General features: G+C 44.2%; 2 protein-coding genes across 4 annotated transcripts; one reads left to right on the forward strand and one right to left on the reverse strand.

Annotated features, from left to right (window-relative positions):
* Window positions 1-3899: 3899 nt before the first annotated feature.
* ANKRD37 (ankyrin repeat domain 37) lies at window positions 3900-6875 on the forward strand (the record flags this gene model as incomplete). The annotated part of the gene is made up of 5 exons (XM_084267042.1): window positions 3900-4352; window positions 4730-4882; window positions 5577-5668; window positions 6182-6411; window positions 6743-6875. 5 exons carry the CDS (start codon window positions 3900-3902, stop codon window positions 6754-6756), a joined length of 942 nt encoding a protein of 313 aa, XP_084123168.1. The 3' UTR covers window positions 6757-6875.
* Window positions 6876-7452: 577 nt separating this feature from the next.
* On the reverse strand, window positions 7453-20218 carry UFSP2 (UFM1 specific peptidase 2; the record flags this gene model as incomplete). Of its 3 annotated transcripts, none has more annotated exons than XM_084266777.1 (12): window positions 7453-7575; window positions 7962-8086; window positions 9486-9562; window positions 11594-11718; window positions 13033-13197; window positions 13990-14136; window positions 15515-15707; window positions 16464-16621; window positions 16950-17016; window positions 17097-17274; window positions 18536-18614; window positions 20177-20218. In XM_084266777.1, the coding sequence occupies 12 exons, from the start codon at window positions 20216-20218 to the stop codon at window positions 7489-7491; spliced, it is 1443 nt and encodes a 480-aa protein (XP_084122903.1). In that variant the 3' UTR covers window positions 7453-7488. The 3 variants fall into 3 exon arrangements, with proteins under 3 accessions (XP_084122903.1, XP_084122904.1, XP_084122902.1); XM_084266778.1 differs by having other exon boundaries at window positions 16464-16615; window positions 17097-17277; XM_084266776.1 differs by having other exon boundaries at window positions 17097-17277.

Consider the following 20218-nt stretch of genomic DNA (forward strand, 5'->3'; position numbering starts at 1 on the left):
CGGCACCCTCCTTCAGCTGAAGGCCATTGCCCCTTGTCCTGTCACTCCATGCACTTGTCCACATTCCCTCTCCAGCTTCCTTGTAGGCCCTGTTAGGTACAGGAAGACTGATCTAAGGTCTCCCCAGAGTCTTCCTATCTCCAGGCTGAACAAGCCCAACTTGCAGCCTGTCTTCATAGGAGAGGTGCTCCAGCCCTCTGGTCATCTTTGTGACCCTGTTCTGGACTCACTCTAACAGGTCCATGTCCTCCTCATTTTGGGGAGCCCAGAGCTGGATGCATTACTGCAGGTGGGATCTCACGAGAGCTAAGCAGAAGGGCAGAATCCCCTCCCTTGACCTGCTGGTCACACTGACTTTTAATGCAGCCCAGGACACAGCTGACTTTCTGGGCTGCAAGCGCACATTGCTGGCTCATGTTGACCTTTACATCAGCCAACAACCACAAGTCCTTCTACTTAGGGCTACTCTCAATCCATTCTCCTCCCAGCCTGTAGTTGTGCTTGGGATTGCTCTGACCCATGTGCAGGACCTTGAATTTTTCCCTGTTGAACTTCACGCAGTTCACACAGGCATCCCTTCTCTCCAGAGTGTGAACCACCCCACACAGCTTGGTGTCACTGGAAAACTTGTTGAGGGTGCACTCAATCTCACTGTCCATGTCACCCACAAAGATATTAAACAATGCCAGTTCTCCTGAGGAATGTCACTCGTCACTGATCTCCACTTGGACACTGAGCTGTTGAATGCAACTCTTGGAGAGTGACCAGCCAGCCAGTTCCTTATCCATTCAGTGGTCCTGCCATCAGATCCACGTCTCGCCGATTGTGAAGCAAAGATGTTGTATGGACAATGTGAAATGTTTTGCACAAGTCCAGGTAGATGATGTCTGTGACTTCTCTTACCCACAAATGCTGTAAACCCACTGTAGAAGGCAACCAAATTTTTCAGGCATTGTTTGCCCTTAGCAAAGCCATGTCGGTGTCACCAATCACATCCTTATTTTCCATGTGCCTGAGCATAGCTTCCAGGAGGATCTGCTCCATGATCTTGCTGGACACAGAGGTGAGACTGACTGGCCTGTCATTCCCTAGGTCTTAATTTTATTTTCTTTCTTTTTTTTTTTTTTTAAATGAGGGTTGTGTTTCCCTTTTTCCAGTCAGTGGCAACTTCACCAAGCTGCCAGAACTTCTCAAATATGTTGGAGAGTGGCTTAGCAACTTCATTCACCACTTCCCTCAGGATCTGCAGATGGATTTGTGCACCCTCAGTTTCCTTAGATGGTCTCAAACCTCATCTTCTCCTACAGTGGGTGGTTCTTCATTCTTGCAGTCCCTGCCTTTGCCTCCTGCACCTTGGGCAGTGTGGCTACAGCATTTGCTGGTGAAGGCTGAGGCAAGAAATTCTGAGTACCTCAGCCTACATCCTGGATAGCCAGGGCTGTAAGGCATTGTTTTTACTTCTGTTGACAGCTTCTGGTTGTCTCCCTTATAAAAAGGGATATAGTACCCACATGCTCCAAGAGGCCTTTTAAATTAATCTTCAGCTGCGTTCCCAGGTTTTTTTTCTTTTTCTTTTTTCCCCCAGATGATGATCATCCTTCCACTTCTGGCAGTGCAATCTGTTTCTGTGGCAACAGGGACAGAGGCAGCAGTCAAAGCAGGAGAGTTATGCTTGTGAATTTGTGTGGTTAAACCTGTGGGCTCGGCCTGATGTTTTCCAACACTGCCGACTGACTTTTAAGTGCCAGAGAACTCCTAAAACTCATCCCGATTCATTTTCTGTAGATGATGCAGCCTAAGAAGTCTACAGGAAAATAAACATTTTTTTTTTTTAAAGCATCAGTGGATTGCTTAACAGGCAGAAAAGCAACGATACCCTGCAGCAAAGGTGAGTAAGGCTGGGCTGCGTCACCGCTTTCGATGCTGCAGGGTGTGAGATTCAGCAGCACACCTTGGCTTATCCCATTGCTTACACATGTTTATTAGGACCAGTTTTTCCAATTTCATTTTCGTGATACCGATGCAAGGTGTGTGGCCTGAGATAGGAGGCACAGAGATGTTTTCAGGGAGTTAGGTTCCAGGGCAGCTGTAGCCTGGAAGCCTTGTCATTAAATGGCACTTGGCGCTGGGGCTGGGCTGTGCAAAACAGATCAGAATTGTTACATCTGTGTTTACAAACAATAGTCATTCAGAGGCAGAAGAGTTTTGCAGGCACTAAGGAGGTGAGCAAAGCTCAAGAACTAATTAGGAGCAAGAATTTGAAGAGGGTTGTGGCTGGCAGGATGAGAGAGTTTGTGTAGGCGGTTAGGCTGGAAAGATGGGATTCCTGGGGTGCAGGTGGAAACCTGTGACTTGCAGAGGTAAGGAAGGGAAGGTCTTTAAAAAAACCCTCTTGGGCCAGCCAAGATTATTTACTCTTAAACTACTTTGGATATTTGTGTTTTCAGGAGAGTCTTTATAGTTGCATGAGTAATTTCCGGCATCTGTGCAGAGGTATTTCATCCCTGACAATGCATAGGTAGAAGTGTAGGGATTTTGTTTATGAATTAATTTTCTTGGCTAGCTGTTCAGGGCAAAACCCCATTTGGTAATTACACAGGTGTATTTCTTTCCATATGGAAGGAGAGGTGAAAATTGTCATTTCCTGAACTAATTCTGCTGAACGGATACACTCCATGTTTAGCTGGATTTCTGCACCTTTAAAAATAATACTATGCATCTTTGTATTCCACTACTTCAGCAATTTCTATTTGCTTTCCCAAAGGAGAACCTGGAAGTAACTGCTGTAATGTTTGTGTGTCTATTTCAGAACTATATATACCCTAAAGGAGTCCTTTTAAGCTTCTTTTCCCTTAGCTCTGTCTATAAAAAACATTATTTTTTTTTTAACACATGACTTTTCCTTTCCTTTTTTAAAAAAAAAATACAGTAGTGATTATGAGTAACTTCAGAGTATCACTGTAAAACATGTAGGCATCTGACAGAGAAGGAAATACTGTAATGCTAAGGAATTTTATACCTTGGACACAGAGTTAAGATGCTCTTCACTTCTTGGTAAGACATCATTAATGGTGATTGAATCCTCCATCAAGATTGATTTGATAGCGTGGAAAGGCCAGGCTGACCAAATTGTGCCCTTTAAAATGAAGTTAAGCAGTTGTTTCTGAAAACTCCAGCAGTCGGTGACGTGGTTTCTCTGTGCATGGGCATTCGCCCTTTCTACCCTTGCTTTCCCCAAGGACACCAAGTGCTAAAGCTCTGCTGGGGAGAAGCAGGTTTCAGCGTCAGACACCGCCATCACCGTGTTCAGAGTGGGTTTCAAGCAACGCTCTTTGACAGCGTCGCTGAGCGGGGCTGTGGCTGGTCTGTAGGTGGAAAGCTGCCCGGGGACCTCGGCCCGTATGGTCCGTCTGGCGCGCTCTGGCATACCCACTGCTTGAGGGAGCGAGGACAGAAGTTCTGGTTTTGCAAATGTGTTTTGAATGGTGATGTAATAGGCGGCTGTCCTGACCTTTGCCATCACCACCAGGTCCTGTCACACCCAGCCTGGCGATGAACTTGAAATATATAAATACACACACATATATATATATATATATACACACATACATATATAAACCCATATATGTATGGTAAGTGGGAGCCGTGGGTTTGACAGGTGCGTGTGTTTCTCACGCCTGGTCACTACCTCTCCTTTGCCTACGCAGAGCTGGGGCAGGAAGGCAGCAGGCAGTTCTCTATGCTGGCTTTAAACCTTTTATGGGGAAAAATTGCCAGAGAAGTGGCAGAACCCCTTTGGAAATGCCACTCAGCAACAGCACGACGTCAAGCAGGGGACAGCACCGCAGCCACGGCTCGGTAGAAGGGCTGGGGCTCGGCCCGAAACCGCACGTCCCTTGATGACGAGGACCGGAGAGGTTTCCAGAGGCGCTTTCTCACGGCCCGGCCCTCGCTCCTCGCCACCGCCGGTGCGCGCCTGGGGCAGCCGCCGCCGCCGCGCTCTCTGCCGAGGGACGGCCGCCCCTTCCCGCCCTTCCCTCCCGCGGCTGCGGGGCCGCGAGTGTGTGAGGGACGTGCCGCGCCGCCCCGCGCGCCATGGCCGCCCCAGCCGCCTCAAGCAAGGCTTCCCGGCACCGCGCCGGGCCGGGCCGCGCCGGCGGCCCCGCAGCGCCCCCGGGGAGGCCAATCAGGGCCGGCCGGGCGGCTTTCCGCCCGTGTTTGTGTACGTGCCGCAGCCGGCTCCCGGCGGTGGGCGGGGGTTCCCTTTATGTTCCAGCTGGCGAGGCGCGGTGGATGGGAGCGGCTTCCTGACGGGCCGCTCCGCTCCGCACCTCGCCGGCTGCCTGGGAGCCGTGAGAGCCTGGCGTGCTCGGCGAAGGGAGGATGTTGATGATGCCGGATTGCAGTGCGGAGGTGAGGCTTGGGGAAGGTGGCTCTGCTGGTGCTGCCTCACCAGGAGCCCAGCCACGGAGCTGCGCGGACAGCGGTTGCCCGGGATTGCTGCGGGAGTGCTGGGGCACCGGCGCTGCCCGTCAGAGTTTCTGGCTGGGAGGTTACAAGCCCGGTCACACCTGGGTGCCTGTTTTTTGACAAAAAGCCGTTGCCGAGGAGCATGAAGGTCCGCTGATCTGCGAGGACAGTGTTGGATGTGACGATGTGCTGTGCTGAACGCTCAGCCGCGGCTTAGACTGGCAGTAACGCGGTGCTTTTATTTTTGGTCTTATTTCAGCCTGGCAGCTTCAGCAGTCTGTTTGAGGCAGGAACCGGTGTGAACGCACCTGCAGACGCCTTTGGCCAGTCTCCTGCTCACTTGGCTGCTTGTGGTGGTGAAGCTTTTTTCCTACTTTGGCAATTGCAGACGGGAGCGAATTTGAACCAACAGGTAACAATACAAACGTTATGTTTCTCTGACATGTCAGTAAATCCAAGGGGTTTTATATATTTTAATCTGAGAGGTTTACATACAGCATTGTATTACAGGAGGCATCTAGGGTAGCATATTTTAGAGTAACCTTATTCTAGCATGAACCAGAAATCCTATCTGTATCATGTTAGCTATTTCATTTGCTATGTACAGTGGAGTTTTCACACTTCTGGTGCTGCATGTAGGTGTCAGAAAAACTCAATTCTTTTCCAGTATTCTGTTTCCCCCTGAATTTTTGCCCCTAATTCCAGTAAACGTAAGGATTCTTCCTCCAGCAGCAAAGTGTTATTTGATTGTACCTCTGAGCTGGTAGCTGCAGGCAGTTGGTGACAGCAATCCCTGAATGGTGCTGAACGATGCTGTTAATCAGCATACAGAGTGCATCCTACACCCTTCCTCTTCTAGAAGGTGAAGATTAAACAATAAGCATTGCATGGGACAGAACTTACTCTTTGGTGTGATGAATATACTGGACATTTAGTGGCAGTTACTGAGTACACTTTACTAGCTATATTCCTGTAATCTCTCAGCTCACAGCAAACTGGTATCTGGAATAACACTCCATGAGCAGTCATGTTGAAGAACAAGGTAGCTCCATCCTATTCCACTTCCTTCAAATGACCACTATCTATATATACACTTGTGTTTTCAGGATTGCCTTGGAGAAGCCCCCATTCATAAAGCAGCAAAAGTTGGGAGTTTGGAATGCCTTGCTCTCCTTGTTGCTGGCGATGTGAAGATTGAGTAAGTTGAGATACGTGTAGTTATTTCATTAACAGCATCAAAGGATACGTGTTATTTTACACTGTACTCTTCCTCCGTTCAGAGCACAGACACTGTAAATATGACTATAGTCTTAAAAGCAGTACTAAGAACTGCCAGAGACATAAACACCTAAGTAGCATATACTATCATTTAGTTCCATGTTGAAGATGTAGTAACTGCTAGGAAAAGATTCCTGATTCTAAGTTCTCCTTGTTAGTTTCACATGCTGACTAATGCTGTGCTCACTTTCCTGATACGCTCTGCCAATCATCTGGTGACGAATTTATTTTTAAATAGTTACTCCTTGTTGCATTTAATAGCACCCCAGCAATAGCAGGGCCCCATGCTAACCCTGACAAGCCTTCCTGCTATTACTTCTCTGTACTTTTTATACTTCTGCCTAAAGCTACCACTTAATTAACCTTGACCAGTGCTTGCTTGTAACATAAATTACAATTTAATGGAGCAGTTATTGTTAATTCTGTGTTTCAGCTTGTGCAACAACAGCGGACAGACAGCAGCAGACCTGGCGCTGGCTTGTGGCTTTCTGGAATGTGCCAAGTTCCTCACAGCAGCTCAGCACGCTCAGAGGATGAAAGCGAGAGGCCAGTCTGGCTGCCCACTCGGGGACAAACCTGGGTGGCTGAGAGAGGAACCAGCTGCACAGACACAACCAAGCCAAACTAGCAGAGCATTAAGCAGGAAGAGGAGAAGATCAGATGGTGGGTATTAACCCCAGGTTTACTAAAATCCAGAATGTTTTTCACTTTTTAAAATGCTTCTGGTATTTAAGTAATACATTTGGATTTAGAAGCCTCCTAGTAAGTGTCATCTTGCATAGTTAGTTAAGGTTACAGTCTTGTCACAAAGAGGTGGTACATGGGGCATGGCACTGAAAAGGCTACTTTAACAGGGGGGGGAACAAGTCATGAGTATTTTTACAGAGGTGCTGATGGAATAGCTCACAGACAGCTTCTTTTACACCACCACAGGTATATCCTAATCGTGTGATGGCATTAACTAGAGACTTATTCTTGTTTGTTCCTATGGCAGATATTGGCTCCTAGCTGACAAGAGAAACACCTTATAATCCTAAAAAGACCTCAGGGGAATGCAGAGTCTGAAGAAACATGACTGGACTGGGCACGGGGCAGCCAGGATGGCTGCTGGCACAATGGATGCTGGCGTATCACTTCCTTCTGAGAAGGAGGAAAGCTTATTATTTATTTTTACTTCTTACAGAAGACTGTTGGGTTGTGGTGGTTTGTTTTGGGTTTTTGTGTCCCCTAGAATAGTTGTATTCACACAGCTGTAAATAAATGAGCACATAACAATTCTCTTATGGCTTTTTGTGTCAATTATGAGAACAACATTGGTAAAATTCAATACATACAGTTACTTTTCTCCCACTCCTAAAATGCTGTTATCAACAGCATCAGCAGCAAGTGCTGTCTTTGAACAGATTCATAGTGCACAAGACAGCTGGCTATACAGAACCTGAAAGGTATTTGGCAAGAAAGAATTCCATAAAATACAAGGATTGAATATCTAAGCTATAAGGATTTTAGCATAAAAAAAATGCTACATGAAGTTGTCCTAGCCAAAACAAACAATGTTACCAAATAAATATGTAACTAATTTTTAGAGGTTTCATTAAAAAAAATAGGAATTTAAATTAATCAAGCAAAATTTCTCTTTCAACTGGTTTTGATTGACTTAAAGCATTATTTTGATAAGCAACAAGACAGTATCTAGATCAGCTAATATTCTGGCTTAGAATGTTCTAGCATAGGTGGAATTTAAATAGTTTTTGGTCGTTGAGGTAGGCAGAGGTTATAATAGGCGTCCTTGTTCCAAAACTCTGGGCCCTTCCATCCACACCAGCCCTGTCCAAGGAAAAGCAAGACAGCATTTAAAATTTGATTTTGCTACCTACTATTGGCTCTATTTTATTTAGAGAACACCTTATGCAGTCTCCCTCCCCTCCCTCCCTCTTTATCCTCCAAGATCATTCCTGAACACCTTGTCACTGTAACAGCCTTTGATTCTATGTCTTCCTTGGAAATCTTTGTGGTTTCATTTCAAGATTGGATTGTTACAGGACTAACAATGTTTCTTTACCAGCTTCTCTAGCTGGCCTGAACCCAAGGGTTAACTGGGATCAGCAGTAAGGAACGGAGGAGCCACAGAGCAGTTAATTTGCTTAATGCCAAAGTATATGTATATATATAGACACACATGTGTACATACACAGACATGCATCAAGCCTCACCTTTTCCAAGATAACATGCAGATCTTCTCCTCCAGTGTAATGTGGGTCTAGAATCAAGTATTTTATGTGCCCTGTAATCTCATTCCAAGCCACTCCTAATATTGTGTGAGCCAAAACACCTCCACCTGAAATAGGAGGAACACAAATTGCCAAAAGTTTTTCACCATGATTGGCTAAAATGTGCAAGCCCAAAATAAAAGTACATCACCACTTTCTACTAACAGATGAGCTTGGCCACCAAAATCACGCTGAAATAGTCCTACATGTTATTAAACACTTTAGCACAACTAGGGAACACTTGAACTTTACTTACTACAACTAAAGAATTTACTTTCCAAATCTTTTCCATGTGGGCAAGGTGGGTTAAATCTTCAGCATTTCCACCATATGAAGTCAAGAATATTTCGAACATCTGCTTGGTTCACTTTTCCTTTAAAGAAACTTAAGTGTAGAAAAGGAATCTGGGAATCCTTCTGGTTGTAAAAGGACTACAAATAGAACAGAAATCAGGCTTTCTAGACAAGGGTTATGTGCTGTTTTCTGCCAAGGGCCATCGGTGGGTATTGGAGCAAAGTAGTGATTTGTGACTCCCCTTTCTCCAGCCTGCAAACGGGGAAAGGGGATGCTTTGATGAGCTGGCCACAGGTTGATACCTGCATGTTCCTTTCAGACAGCATGAGGAGCTTAGATACTTAGGATACTGTATTAAGGACTCCACACAACAGGAATTGCAAAAAACCCCAAAGAACAAACAACCCCCCCCAACCTACCCCCAAAAGCCAAGTGCCACCTCTCCAATAACAATGACAATTAAACCAAGCTACAGGAGAGCATTACAGGGAAGGCTAAGTGACAGACTAAAATTTTTCACAATACAGGACTCTAAAATTCCTGAAATTCAGACAAAAAAAGGCTGCTGAAAGTCCAAGAATATTTCATACCAAAACCTGGACTCCTAGCATATCTAGTTTGAGAGTAACACTATGCAGTGCCAAATACAGATTGCAAAAATTGCTAAAATGAAAATTTAATTAAAGCTGAAAATTGTACTTTCAATATTCTTTGTTTTCTAAGCCACACTGGCAACAGTTAAAGTTACAGCATTCCTATGAATGGCATTTCTTACATTACCGATATTTCAGATCACTAAAATGGGTCTTAAAGAGAATTGGGTAACACCTGTTTCCTTCAAAGCCAGACAAGCATTGCTTTTCTGTGATGGGAAGTTTTGGGGAACCAGATGAACTTCTACTCTTCTAGAAACCCCATATCAGCTCTCAAGTTCTGACTTCAACAGCAGTTTTTAGACTGACTTTTGTTCCCAGCTTTAGGACAGAGCGAAAGGAGGCCAGCCAGACCATATTCTATCTTTCTCCAGGCTCCCTTGGGTAAAACATAATTTTTAATTCATCTAGAGTTTTGATTAAGTCTCACAGAGTAAACTGAATGAGTTTTAACTGAAACAAAATTCAGCATTGGGAGGCCACACACTTTCACTGGTATTGGTAACACTCGAGCACTTACCGATCATAATTGGAGTTCCTTCAGTCTTGAAATGATTAGCAAGCTCTCTTCCCTGCAAAGCCAGTTCAGACCCCTGGCTAGGTAAGAAACACAACAATTTTGTCAATCTCTGGGCTTAATTAGAGAATTATCCTTATACTCCTTAACTGCATAGGTAACTGATTAGAAAGTGGCTTTGAGTTTTTTTGTGTAAGCATCCTGGGACAATCTGAAAGTTTTTTAATGCAGCTTAGAGACTCTGGTTGGACCAAGGGCTCTGCTGTAAGCCTGCTGGGCACTGGAGCACCTGGAGTCACCCAGCTTCTCTAACACACCTGCTGCTTGTCTGTCGCAATGGGGGGACAGCTGGTACACCCCAACACGTCCCCCCAAGTGGCTGAGAAATAGCCCAGCTACAGCTGCCAGCAAGGGGCAGTCTGAAGGAACAGAACTGGAGAAACATAAAAAGGTGTTGATAAAGGTGTTTATAGTGACCTCTCTTAAGATAGGTTTCACTGTAACTCTACAAACAATTGCTATGGTCATACCCACGCTGGCTTTAGAAGTCCAGTCTCAACTAACATCAGTTATCTGTTCAAAGCAACACTCCACTGAGCTCTGCTACAATCTCCCTGATTTATTCTTCAACTATGGGGACCAGCCACAGACAAAAGAAATCCACATGGAAGAGCAATGCACATGCACAAGACATGCAGGGACCCCAGGATCTGCAACTGGTATAGGTCTGATGGACTCCTATTTCCCTCAGAAAACTGACAGTACTTCCAAAAGTGACAAAAGCTTGGCAAGGAAATTAATATAGATATTTTTAATATCTTGCCTTTGTATTTCCTCATACAGTGGTTAACCTTTTGAAAAGGTAAAGAAAGCCTGCGTGCCTGGTCCTTGAGTTCCCAGAGAGATGGATTAAATGCAGACAGAACACAAAACCAGAACTCTGGGAAATGGTATGTTTACAAGAATGGATTCAGTACTGGTTGTGCTGGTGCAGCTGTGAAGTCTTATTTCCACAGAGTTAGATGTGCTGGCTGGAAATAAGCCCAAGACAAAAGTGCTGCCCACTGCCAGTGACCAGCTGAGAGAGATGCCTGACACTTCTCAGCATGGTAGTGCCGTTGGCTTTCCCTAATCCTGAAAGACACCGGTGCTGCCTTCCAGCAAGCAGCACTGTGAGCAGTGCTATCCAGTTCACAAATGTATTCTGTATTCTTATATGCAGGACTAACAGCCTGCCTGCTGGCAGGGCCTGTCACAGCCGCTCTAACTAACAGGTGGATCATCTGCAAATATAACCTCTTGGCAAAAAAGATTAAAATTTGCTGTACAAAGTGTTACAAAAGCTGTACTGTTTTCCTACACTTAATAATCACTAAGGTCACATGCTCTTTTAGACTATCTGCAGTAGAATTTACTCTAACCAAACATAACTCATGAGTAGTATTGTTTGACTAGAATTTTCATACATGCTAAGTTAGTGTATATTCTTTATTTCATGACACTATTTATCCCAAAACATTCAGAGATCTGTTAGTCTGTTTAGGACTACCTGAATGATAAAAATCCAACCATTTTCCTTCTGATAAATGCTCCTAAATATATTTATAGGATTCTTTATTGTGTACAACAGCACTGGATTGGAAACAAATCCCTTGTTTTACCCATCACGTGAACCCAGAAAACAAAATGCTATTTTCAGGCTGCTCAGCAATTTGCCTCAATCCTGAACTGACAGGTTAGCTCTGTGCACGAGGTAATAATTTGCTGTCAGTGTGCAGAGTCTGCTCATTATGAGTGCCAGACTGTGCCTGCTTCAAAAATAACATTAGTGGGTGCAAAGGAACAGGCTGAATTCCACATCAGTTTGAATGTCATCGAGCGATTCAGAGCAACTGCAAACTGGAGCCCTGTGCCCACAAGGAATTCAGCAACACCTTTACTTGTAAGGACTTCACACAACCAAAGACAGGAATACAGGGCTTATCAACAAGGCACACTTAAAAGACTTATTATCATCCCTACTATCCTATGTATTTGCATAGTAATTCACATTTTAAGGCACTTAGTCTTTTTAATAACTGCTGAGCTGTGAAGCACATATTGATTCTTACCTGACAAACAGTATTTTTGATGTTATTCCGAAGAGCTGATTCAAAACAAGCTGTACCTCAATGGAGCCAATCCATTGCCGTGACCCAACGAATCCTGCAGGCTTGTCTCCAGCATCAACCAGTGCCTTTGCAACACCACCAGGAAGAAAAACAAACGTCAACAATCTGCAGTAGGCAATTCCACAGCTGTTTGTGAGCAAAGTTGGTTTATATATATGAGAATGTGTATGGAACATGGCCAGTCTAAAGCTGACAAATTCATTCACTGTGTTTCTGGTTCAGAAGCGTTACTCAAACACTAACACCAAGCAGTGCCTGTAAGCACACACTACACCCCCAGGTCTGCAGGCAGACTTCAAGCAGGGATAGTGAGCACTGAGCTGTCTAATACTGGAGTGCATTGGTTTTACTGCTGAATTCACTTCACAGGCTGAAGTACTTGGATTTCAGTTCAAAGCATCTCAGAAAACAGCCCATAACATAGTGCTCTGAGGAAATACACTCAAGGTTGTGGTTTATTTTAAATTCTTCTCCATTCTGAGGCTTATCTGTGACATGCAGCACTTGAGAGGGACCCTTTCCACTCAGGATACAAAGCCCACAAGATCTCCTAAAGGCTACTGCCCTCTTCTAGGTGTCTAAAAGAACTGCTGGAGTTTATGGACCTTGGTTGCTTTTAGGTTTAGGTGTGGGCTGAGAAATGTTTAGGAAATGCACTTTTCACTTTAGCACTCACATCTCTGTTAAGGGTCAAAACTGTTTTATGGAAGGAATCAAGCTTTGCTACAACGTTCAGTAAACAAACACAAGGCAAAGAACTACTTTTAGAAGAGTGAAGATAACTGCAGTATTTCATGCCAGACATACAGTATTAGTTACCCAAGCCTGCAGTTTTTCTTCCGTGCATTAACAGAAATGCACACAGTTATGGACTGAATTCACAAGAGAAAAGGAAGGAGAGTTCCAGAACCAGGAATAGCCCGCTGCTTTCAAAGGCAAAGTTGCAAATGGAAGCAGTAAATCAATGCAGAGCATGGGGGGGCTAATCCAGCTGTCACTGAAGACAGAAGTCAGTTTTAAAACTGATTTTAATATGGCACATTGGGCTCTTCATTGGTAGAAAGAGTGAAAATGCCATAATCAGAGTTTCCAATAGAACATTACTCCAAGGAGGTATTTCAAAGACTTATTTTAACAAGACTTTATTTGTGCAGATAATGTCACCCAACACTGGTAAACATCTGGAGACAGATCTCCCACAATAAAACTCATGAAACCCAGTAATTCAGAACTACTGTGGCTCAATTTGAGACAGAAATTTAAAATACCACACAAAACTGAGGTCTAAAATATGTAAATTTGGTATTTCGAAAATACTCTATACAAACTTTTCTAGATAAACATGCAGAAAAGAATTATTCTGCCTAAACATCCTGTACCTGTTGAATTTCCTTGTGTGTTGGTATAGGTGTATCAATGTACCCCTGGTGCTTGAACCAAGAACAGATCGTCTGCAAAGAGCGATAGGCACAGCCCCAGCCACTGTCATCGAAGCGATCCTGCATGTAGTGGTGATAACTGTACGTACCGTGCACTAAATAAACCTGCACAGAAAGAGAGAACACAAATAAATCTCATTACTTGCATCAGGTTTGGAAGAAGTCATATGACTTGTCACTTGCACCATAAAAGCTTTCAGCTGGGGACTGCAAATCTTCAGAGCTGAAAGGTTGTTACACATGATTACTCATCCTTTTTCTGTCTCCTAAACATTTCCATTCGTGGCTTTATTTTTTTGTCCTGGTTCTGAGAAGCTTTCAAAAATACATGTTAAAAACATTTACATCCTTTCCTAAGGAAATGCCATTTCTTTGGGATAAATATATCTAAGAAAGTCTTTTGGTTTGTTCAGACTGGAGAAGAGGAGGCTGAGGGGAGACCTCATTGCAGCGTGGGGCTTCCTGTCAAGGAGGACTGAAGGGGCAGGTGCAGTGTCCTCTCTTTGGGGACCAGGGATAGAACCCAAGGGAACAGCATGAAGCTGTGACTGGGGAGATTTAGACTGGGTATCAGGAAGAGGTTCTGTACTGAGAGGGGGGTCAGGCACTGGCACAGGCTCCCCAGGGAAGTGGTCACAGCCCCGAGCTGGGCTGAGCTCAAGAAGCGTCTGGACGATGCGCTCAGTCCCATGCTCTGACTTGGCTGGGCCTGTGTGGAGCCAGGAGTGGGACTTGATGGTCCTTGGGGGTCCCTCCCAACTTTATGATTTTTGTGCAGCAAAACCCTTTTGCTTAGAAGGGGCCAAGCCTGTTACTTCTCTCCCATCTACACAGTCCTGACTGTCCAAATGACTTCTTTTAAAGTACTTTTTGAGAAACGTTTCAGATTAAGCTTACCATACCAGACTCTGTACCAGGTGGATTAAGATGGACGTGGGGATTTCTGAGATATCCATCTTTATAGGGTTCATCAGGAAAATGATAAGCATTCGCCCTCTTGAAATACGGTCTGTCACAAGGCAGATTGAACAGCCCATGTAATTCCTACATGCAAATTACAATAAAAAGAAAGAGCAAGATTCAAATTTTTGCTCAAGCAGCACGCTGCATTCCAAGTAACTACACAGACAGGAACAATTTTCAGAGCACAGGCTAGTAAATTTAATTAAGCAGATTTTAATGTATCAACATTCAGCATGTGGGGTTCCTTGCCAGGTCTCACCTCTCAGAGGAAGGTCACACAGGCATACCTCTGATCTGAAGGGCCCCCTCTTTTATGTGGTCCTTTTACATAATACCTGCCATTGGAGCCCCACTCAAGGTATCACAAGTGACGAGTGTCTTAGATGTACACACTCTGAATTACAATAGAGCTAATATTGAAGGCCTACAAATACTGCATACTGAGAGCAAGGAAGCTTACGGTTTAAGCAGATTCAATCTATTTTTCAAGCCTCTTAAGCTCTATTCCCAACACAGCAGCCACATTTAAAGAGATACATTGTCTTATTTTACAGAGCTTAAAAGTGAAAGGAATGATAAGATCATCTAGGATAACTTGTGTAACACAGGTAATACATTTTAGGCAGATGACCTGACACTGAACCCACCAGCTACAATAACCCTTAGCAATCAGTGGATGAAAGTGGAGACAGAGAGCAGCTAAGACTTAAGTGCCACCAATGCCTGAGGCTCCTGCAAATGCAAGGCACAGATTAGGTTTTATGAACCCAGCAATGCTTCACATGGGAGAAGAAAATGAAAAATCCCCACAGCTTCTACACCTGCAAGGCAGCCCAAGATGCTTTCCCCACCCTCGGCGTGTGTAACTGTGTGACCTGAACTGGTATCTGCTGGGTACACACCTCAGTCTGAAGCCATCAGAATGTTTTTCTCACCTCTTCCATATTCCTCTTTCTACAAGTGCCAACCCAGAAGGCCAAAACTATCAAACAAAAGCTAGCTATAGCTGGTGAGCTGTCAGTCACAAAAAGCACATCATCCCGTGCCCACCCCCTTCCAAACCCAAACAACCCCGAGAAAGAAACTAAAACAAACAAAAAACCCACCCCAACTCTTTCAAGACATGTAGCAGATTATTACTTTCAGGCATTAAAACAAGTAATCTGATATTCTACTATGGAAGCGGAATAATAATAAAAAAATCCAGTACCAGAAGTACAATTTAGATAAAACCCATCAAAACCAAATTCTATGTAGTTTTACAATTAACATGATATGTTTTATGAACTAACTGCTAATAAATCAAGCTTCCACATTCAGAATACTGCTTCAGTTTAAATAAAAAAATACCAGTATCTGTTAGCATTTATTCTGTGTTGGCTAAATGAAAAGCTTTACTATTGCTTCACTAATAATATGATTATAACAATCAGGTCCTGTTAGTATCCATTGCCTTTACCTTTCTGTAGCTTTCCAACTGATCATCTGAAATGCCTGTAGGATACGAAATTGTCACAAGATTATTTTTTCCTGGTAACATGAAATGAAATTGTTCTGGTACAATGATCGATGTTCCCTTCATGTATTTCATGATACATCTTTCCATGTCAGTTAATTGCCTGTGAATTGCTTTCAGCAGGAGATTTTGTACGCTGCAAAGTAAAAGGGGGAACATTTAAGAAGTAGAACAGTGATGGTGAGTCACTATCTCTGATACTTACACAATACTTCTATGTGTATTTGCACCAGGTCTGACGAGCTTACTGCTTCCACTCCCACAAAGACAGAACTTCACTGTGCTTTACTCAAAGCATGCCTGCATGTGCAAACTACTTCCTGGCAATTCAACCCCCCTGAAGTGCAGGTTCCCTAGCCTTGTATCAGAAACACAACTTTTAGGAGCATCTCCCAAACTAAAAGTCACATATATGACTATAATTATTGGTTTTCATTTTACCCACCGCCTTTAGCATCCTTCAGAGTCAAATCCTATGGAAATAATGCAAGGGAAAAAAAATAGAGGAAAATCCTATTGTTGTTCACCTATGCAGCTTCAGCCCCTAACCTAGTACTGAGATTGTATCAAACACTCCAATGCTTTTATGCACACTCAGGTACTTCAAAGAACTTTCAGAACACTTAATTCCTTGCTAAGCAATGGTTATGAATTATCAGATCCAACATTGATAAATTGGTGGGTTTTTTCTAGACAGCAGAAGGATCATGTCTCTAGATTATTAAAGGTAACATCTGCCTACAGGATCTTTTATTTACACAGATAATTCCATTGCAAAAACACCATATGCTACCTTCATTAAACTGATTAATGATATTATAGCTTTACTTCATTATTCCAGTAAAAAGCAGAAATGAGGCTGAAAAGTTACAAGCTGAAAGGTAACACTTACTTTCCCCATGTTTCTTCTGGAGAAACAGAAACAACAACATCAAGTGGTAACGTCATATTAATGTAGTGGTGTTCCTTATTTTCCCTTTCAATGACTGGAGCCAAAGCAGCTAATGAAGAGGTCATTTCCAGCATGAGGTCCACATTGATGATCTGCTGCTGCAGAGAACACAGACACCAATAGTGCACCTCCAACACCCCGTGCACTAACAAGGCAAAAGACAGACTACAGATATTTGATATCAAACTTAGCAATGAAATAACTGGGGTTTAAAATAAAAGGTAGTAAAGACCAACTTCTATGTGTTGGCCTACTGCAGAGGGATCCCTGCATTCACGCTGCGTCTTAGTGACTTTTAAAGGATTCTTTTAAGTCATGTCAATACCTGTTTGGCTAAAGAAAACAGATTCCAAGGAGGGCAGGTCTAAAACCATTTAAATGATAGGCTGTCTGATAGAAATATTATGAGTGTGGTGAGACACATACCGTATCTTGTGACTTTTTGTCCTTTTTTTTGCCAAACTTTCGTTTCGTCTCATCATCCTGATCAAATCTGAAGCACCAACAGAAAGAGAAGTGTCTATAGTATGACATTAACATATTAAAAAATTCTGTATTTTGAAGTATACTCACTGTATAAATCGCCTGATCTCCTTACAAGCAGTATCATCAGTCAGCTCTGGAACAGTGTTCATACCGTTGTTAGGCCACACATAGACTGAACTGTTGCAAATTCTTAATACAAGAACATCTGAGGACAGTTTGTTGGCCAGATCACTGAAAACATATCCTAGTGCCTTTTTTGTTGATGCTTCTGAAACACAATAAGGATACAATTAGCCTAGGAAATTGCCTCACTTTATAGCTTCTGGGCATACATTGAAAGAAAAGTGGATTTTGACTTGGAATAAAAACATAAGTGCTGTTATGATCACAAAAAATGGCTATGTAAATAAAACCCAAAAGATTTCACTTAGCAGGTCTGTCTCAGATGTTCACACTCACACCTGACTGAGCAAAGGCATACTCTTTCTCTCAGGTGCTGTCAAATGCTGAACAAATTACAGAGTAACACACACCGTAGCCGATTCTCACACCAGGCCTGTGGGCCTAATCAAGCCTACAGTGGCAAACAAACTCCTGCGTTTGGCTGTGTTTAGTCTTTTGAGGAAATACTGGACAGGTTCAATCTGAGACTCGTGTTTCTGACTTGGTGTCATGATCCAGAAACACCAACCAAAACCATAACACATTTTTTGGAAGAGCAGGGCCTACGCTCCAGCTGCACAGACCACGGTGCACCCCTGACTCTAAGCCCCACCCCGGTCAGCTGGAATCTTTGTTACTGGCAATGACATCTGTCCTTCAGAGCTTGACATGAGTTTTTCAGGTTCACTCACACCTTACAAACTGAACCAACAATGGATCCAACAGCACAACTTTTACACCTTACCAGGATTGTTTTCCTCACCAAGGAGGGGATTAACAACCATCACTTAAACACTGTAAGTTATACTAACGACCATCACTTAAACACCACAAGTTATACTAACAACCATCACTTAAACACCACAAGTTACACAAAGTCTAACAAGTTAACTTAAAATGTGCTTACTATTAACTGACTTTGGCACTGGAAGTCTGTAAAAGCTACAGTATTAGAAAAATCAAATGAACCCCAACATAGTTAGCTAAAAACCCAACCCACCAACACTGCCTTCCAAGAAGTGATACTTCACATACTATTTATATGTAGAATATTTCAGGGTCAACTCTGGGATCAAACTGAAAAGCGATCCCAATACTGTATTCATAAGCAGGAAAAATATGTAAATAAAATGACCTGAAAATAGCAATTTAAACTTTACTTCAAACAAAAATCTCACCCCATACAGTGGAAAAAGACTCAGAAAATTAAGGAAAATTAGTATCTTTGGACATAATCTTTAGGGGTTTGGGAAGAAGCACTTAACATCTGGTGAAATGCTATGGAAATGAACATCACTGCTGGCTAATTAACATTTAGATAAATAAAACTTTATTAAGAAAATCTATTAGTCTTCTAGACACACCATCAGTAGTTGCTAGCTGAAATGCAAGATCCAAGCCTCCTCTTACTCTGAAGAGGACGTCCATAGCTTCTAGAATTACCTACGGAGAAAAAACAGAAGCAATGAAAACAAACAGCTGTTTCAGCATGCTTTCTCTTGATACAATTGACAACAGAGCAGAAAGGTAATTAAGCACATCTGTAAGTGTGCATTCTTGGTTAGGAATTCACAGCTCCAGGGAAAAAAAAAAAGGACACACACTCACACAACCTCTAGAACCTGGGCTGAGTTTCACATTTGACAGAAGAGCTGCTTATGCTGGCACAGACCATCCAGCTGTTCCTTTTCCCTTCCAAAGTCCCTGCCCTGTGTTCCCCCAACTGCTGGTTGCAGACATTTTAACGCGAACTCCACCAGAGAGCTCATCTGGTGGAAAATGACCCTTTTATTAGGAGAAGATCAATTCCCAGTCAAGTCCAACACAGCTGCTACAGAAACAGTTGTGCCAGCACAGACAGCAGGAAAAAAAAAGGTGATAGCCCAGAGGATGGGTAATGCTCAATACGAACAGTCCACAGAAAGAAATGCTTCACAGCCCCACCAAACATCTGTAATAATAATAATAATAATTACACTAAGTCCCTCTGGAAAGGTGTATCCCATAATTTTTTTATTACAATATATGGGGAAGTATGGCTTCAAGCTGAGAGAGGGCAGGTTTTAGTTAGACCTTCAGAAGAAATTCTTTACTGTAAGGGTGGTGAGGTGCTGGCACAGGGTGCCCAGAGAAGCTGTGGCTGCCCCTGGATCCCTGGCAGGGTTAAAGGATGGGGCTCTGGGCAACCTGGTCTGGCAGAAGGTGTCCCTGCTCACGGTAGGGGGTTTGGGACTAGATGGTCTTCGGGGTCTCTTCCAACCTAAAGCATTCCACGGTTCTCTGAAACTTCCAGGTGCAATACTACTGTTATTCATGAAATAAAAGAACCAGAACACAGGTCTGGCTTTCTCTCCAAGCAGAGTTTCAAAGCAGAGATATCCAAGAAGATGCACTTCTAGCTGTGGATGAAGGAGGCCTCTGCAAACCTGAGGTGCCAAGGCTTCCTCCAAGGAACACAAGAGCCAAGCTTGAAACGTCTAACGCTTTGGTTCCTGGAGCACAACCTGGAATTATTTAACAGCTATCTATGTTTAAAGGGCCCGCGATCCGCAAGCACCAGCGCGAACGCAGCGTTTGCCTGGGCTGCGGCCGGAGACGCGCCTCAGCCGAACGGCGACAACGGAACAGCGATCGCGAAGGGGAAGGAGCCCCGCTGAAGGACCACGAGGGCCTGGCCTTTGACAGCGGCTCATGCTGGACGAGGAGGCCTTCGGCCGAGCCCTGCCTGCACCCACGCACGCCGGGAGCGCCCGGTGCCACGGGCAGGCGGAGGGAGGCACCGCCGCCCCATCCCACCCAACCCGGGTCCTGCAGAAGGGCCTCGGCCGGCGCGAGGGGGCCCGAGCGTGGCCGCGGAGCGCCCACCCGGGAGCGGGCAGGCGGACGCCGGCGGCCCCCAGCCCGCCCCGCTCACTGCCCCCCCCGGGCTGCGTCCGCGCCCCGGCCCGGCCCGCTGCCAGCCCCGACCCCCACCGGCGCGGCGCCCCGCGGCGGGGCGGGCTCACCACGTCCGTCAGCGCCGCAGCGGGAGCCCAGCGCGGCCGCAT

Source organism: Gallinula chloropus, assembly GCF_964237585.1.
Source record: "Gallinula chloropus genome assembly, chromosome: 7".
NCBI classification, from domain to species: Eukaryota; Metazoa; Chordata; class Aves; order Gruiformes; family Rallidae; genus Gallinula; species Gallinula chloropus.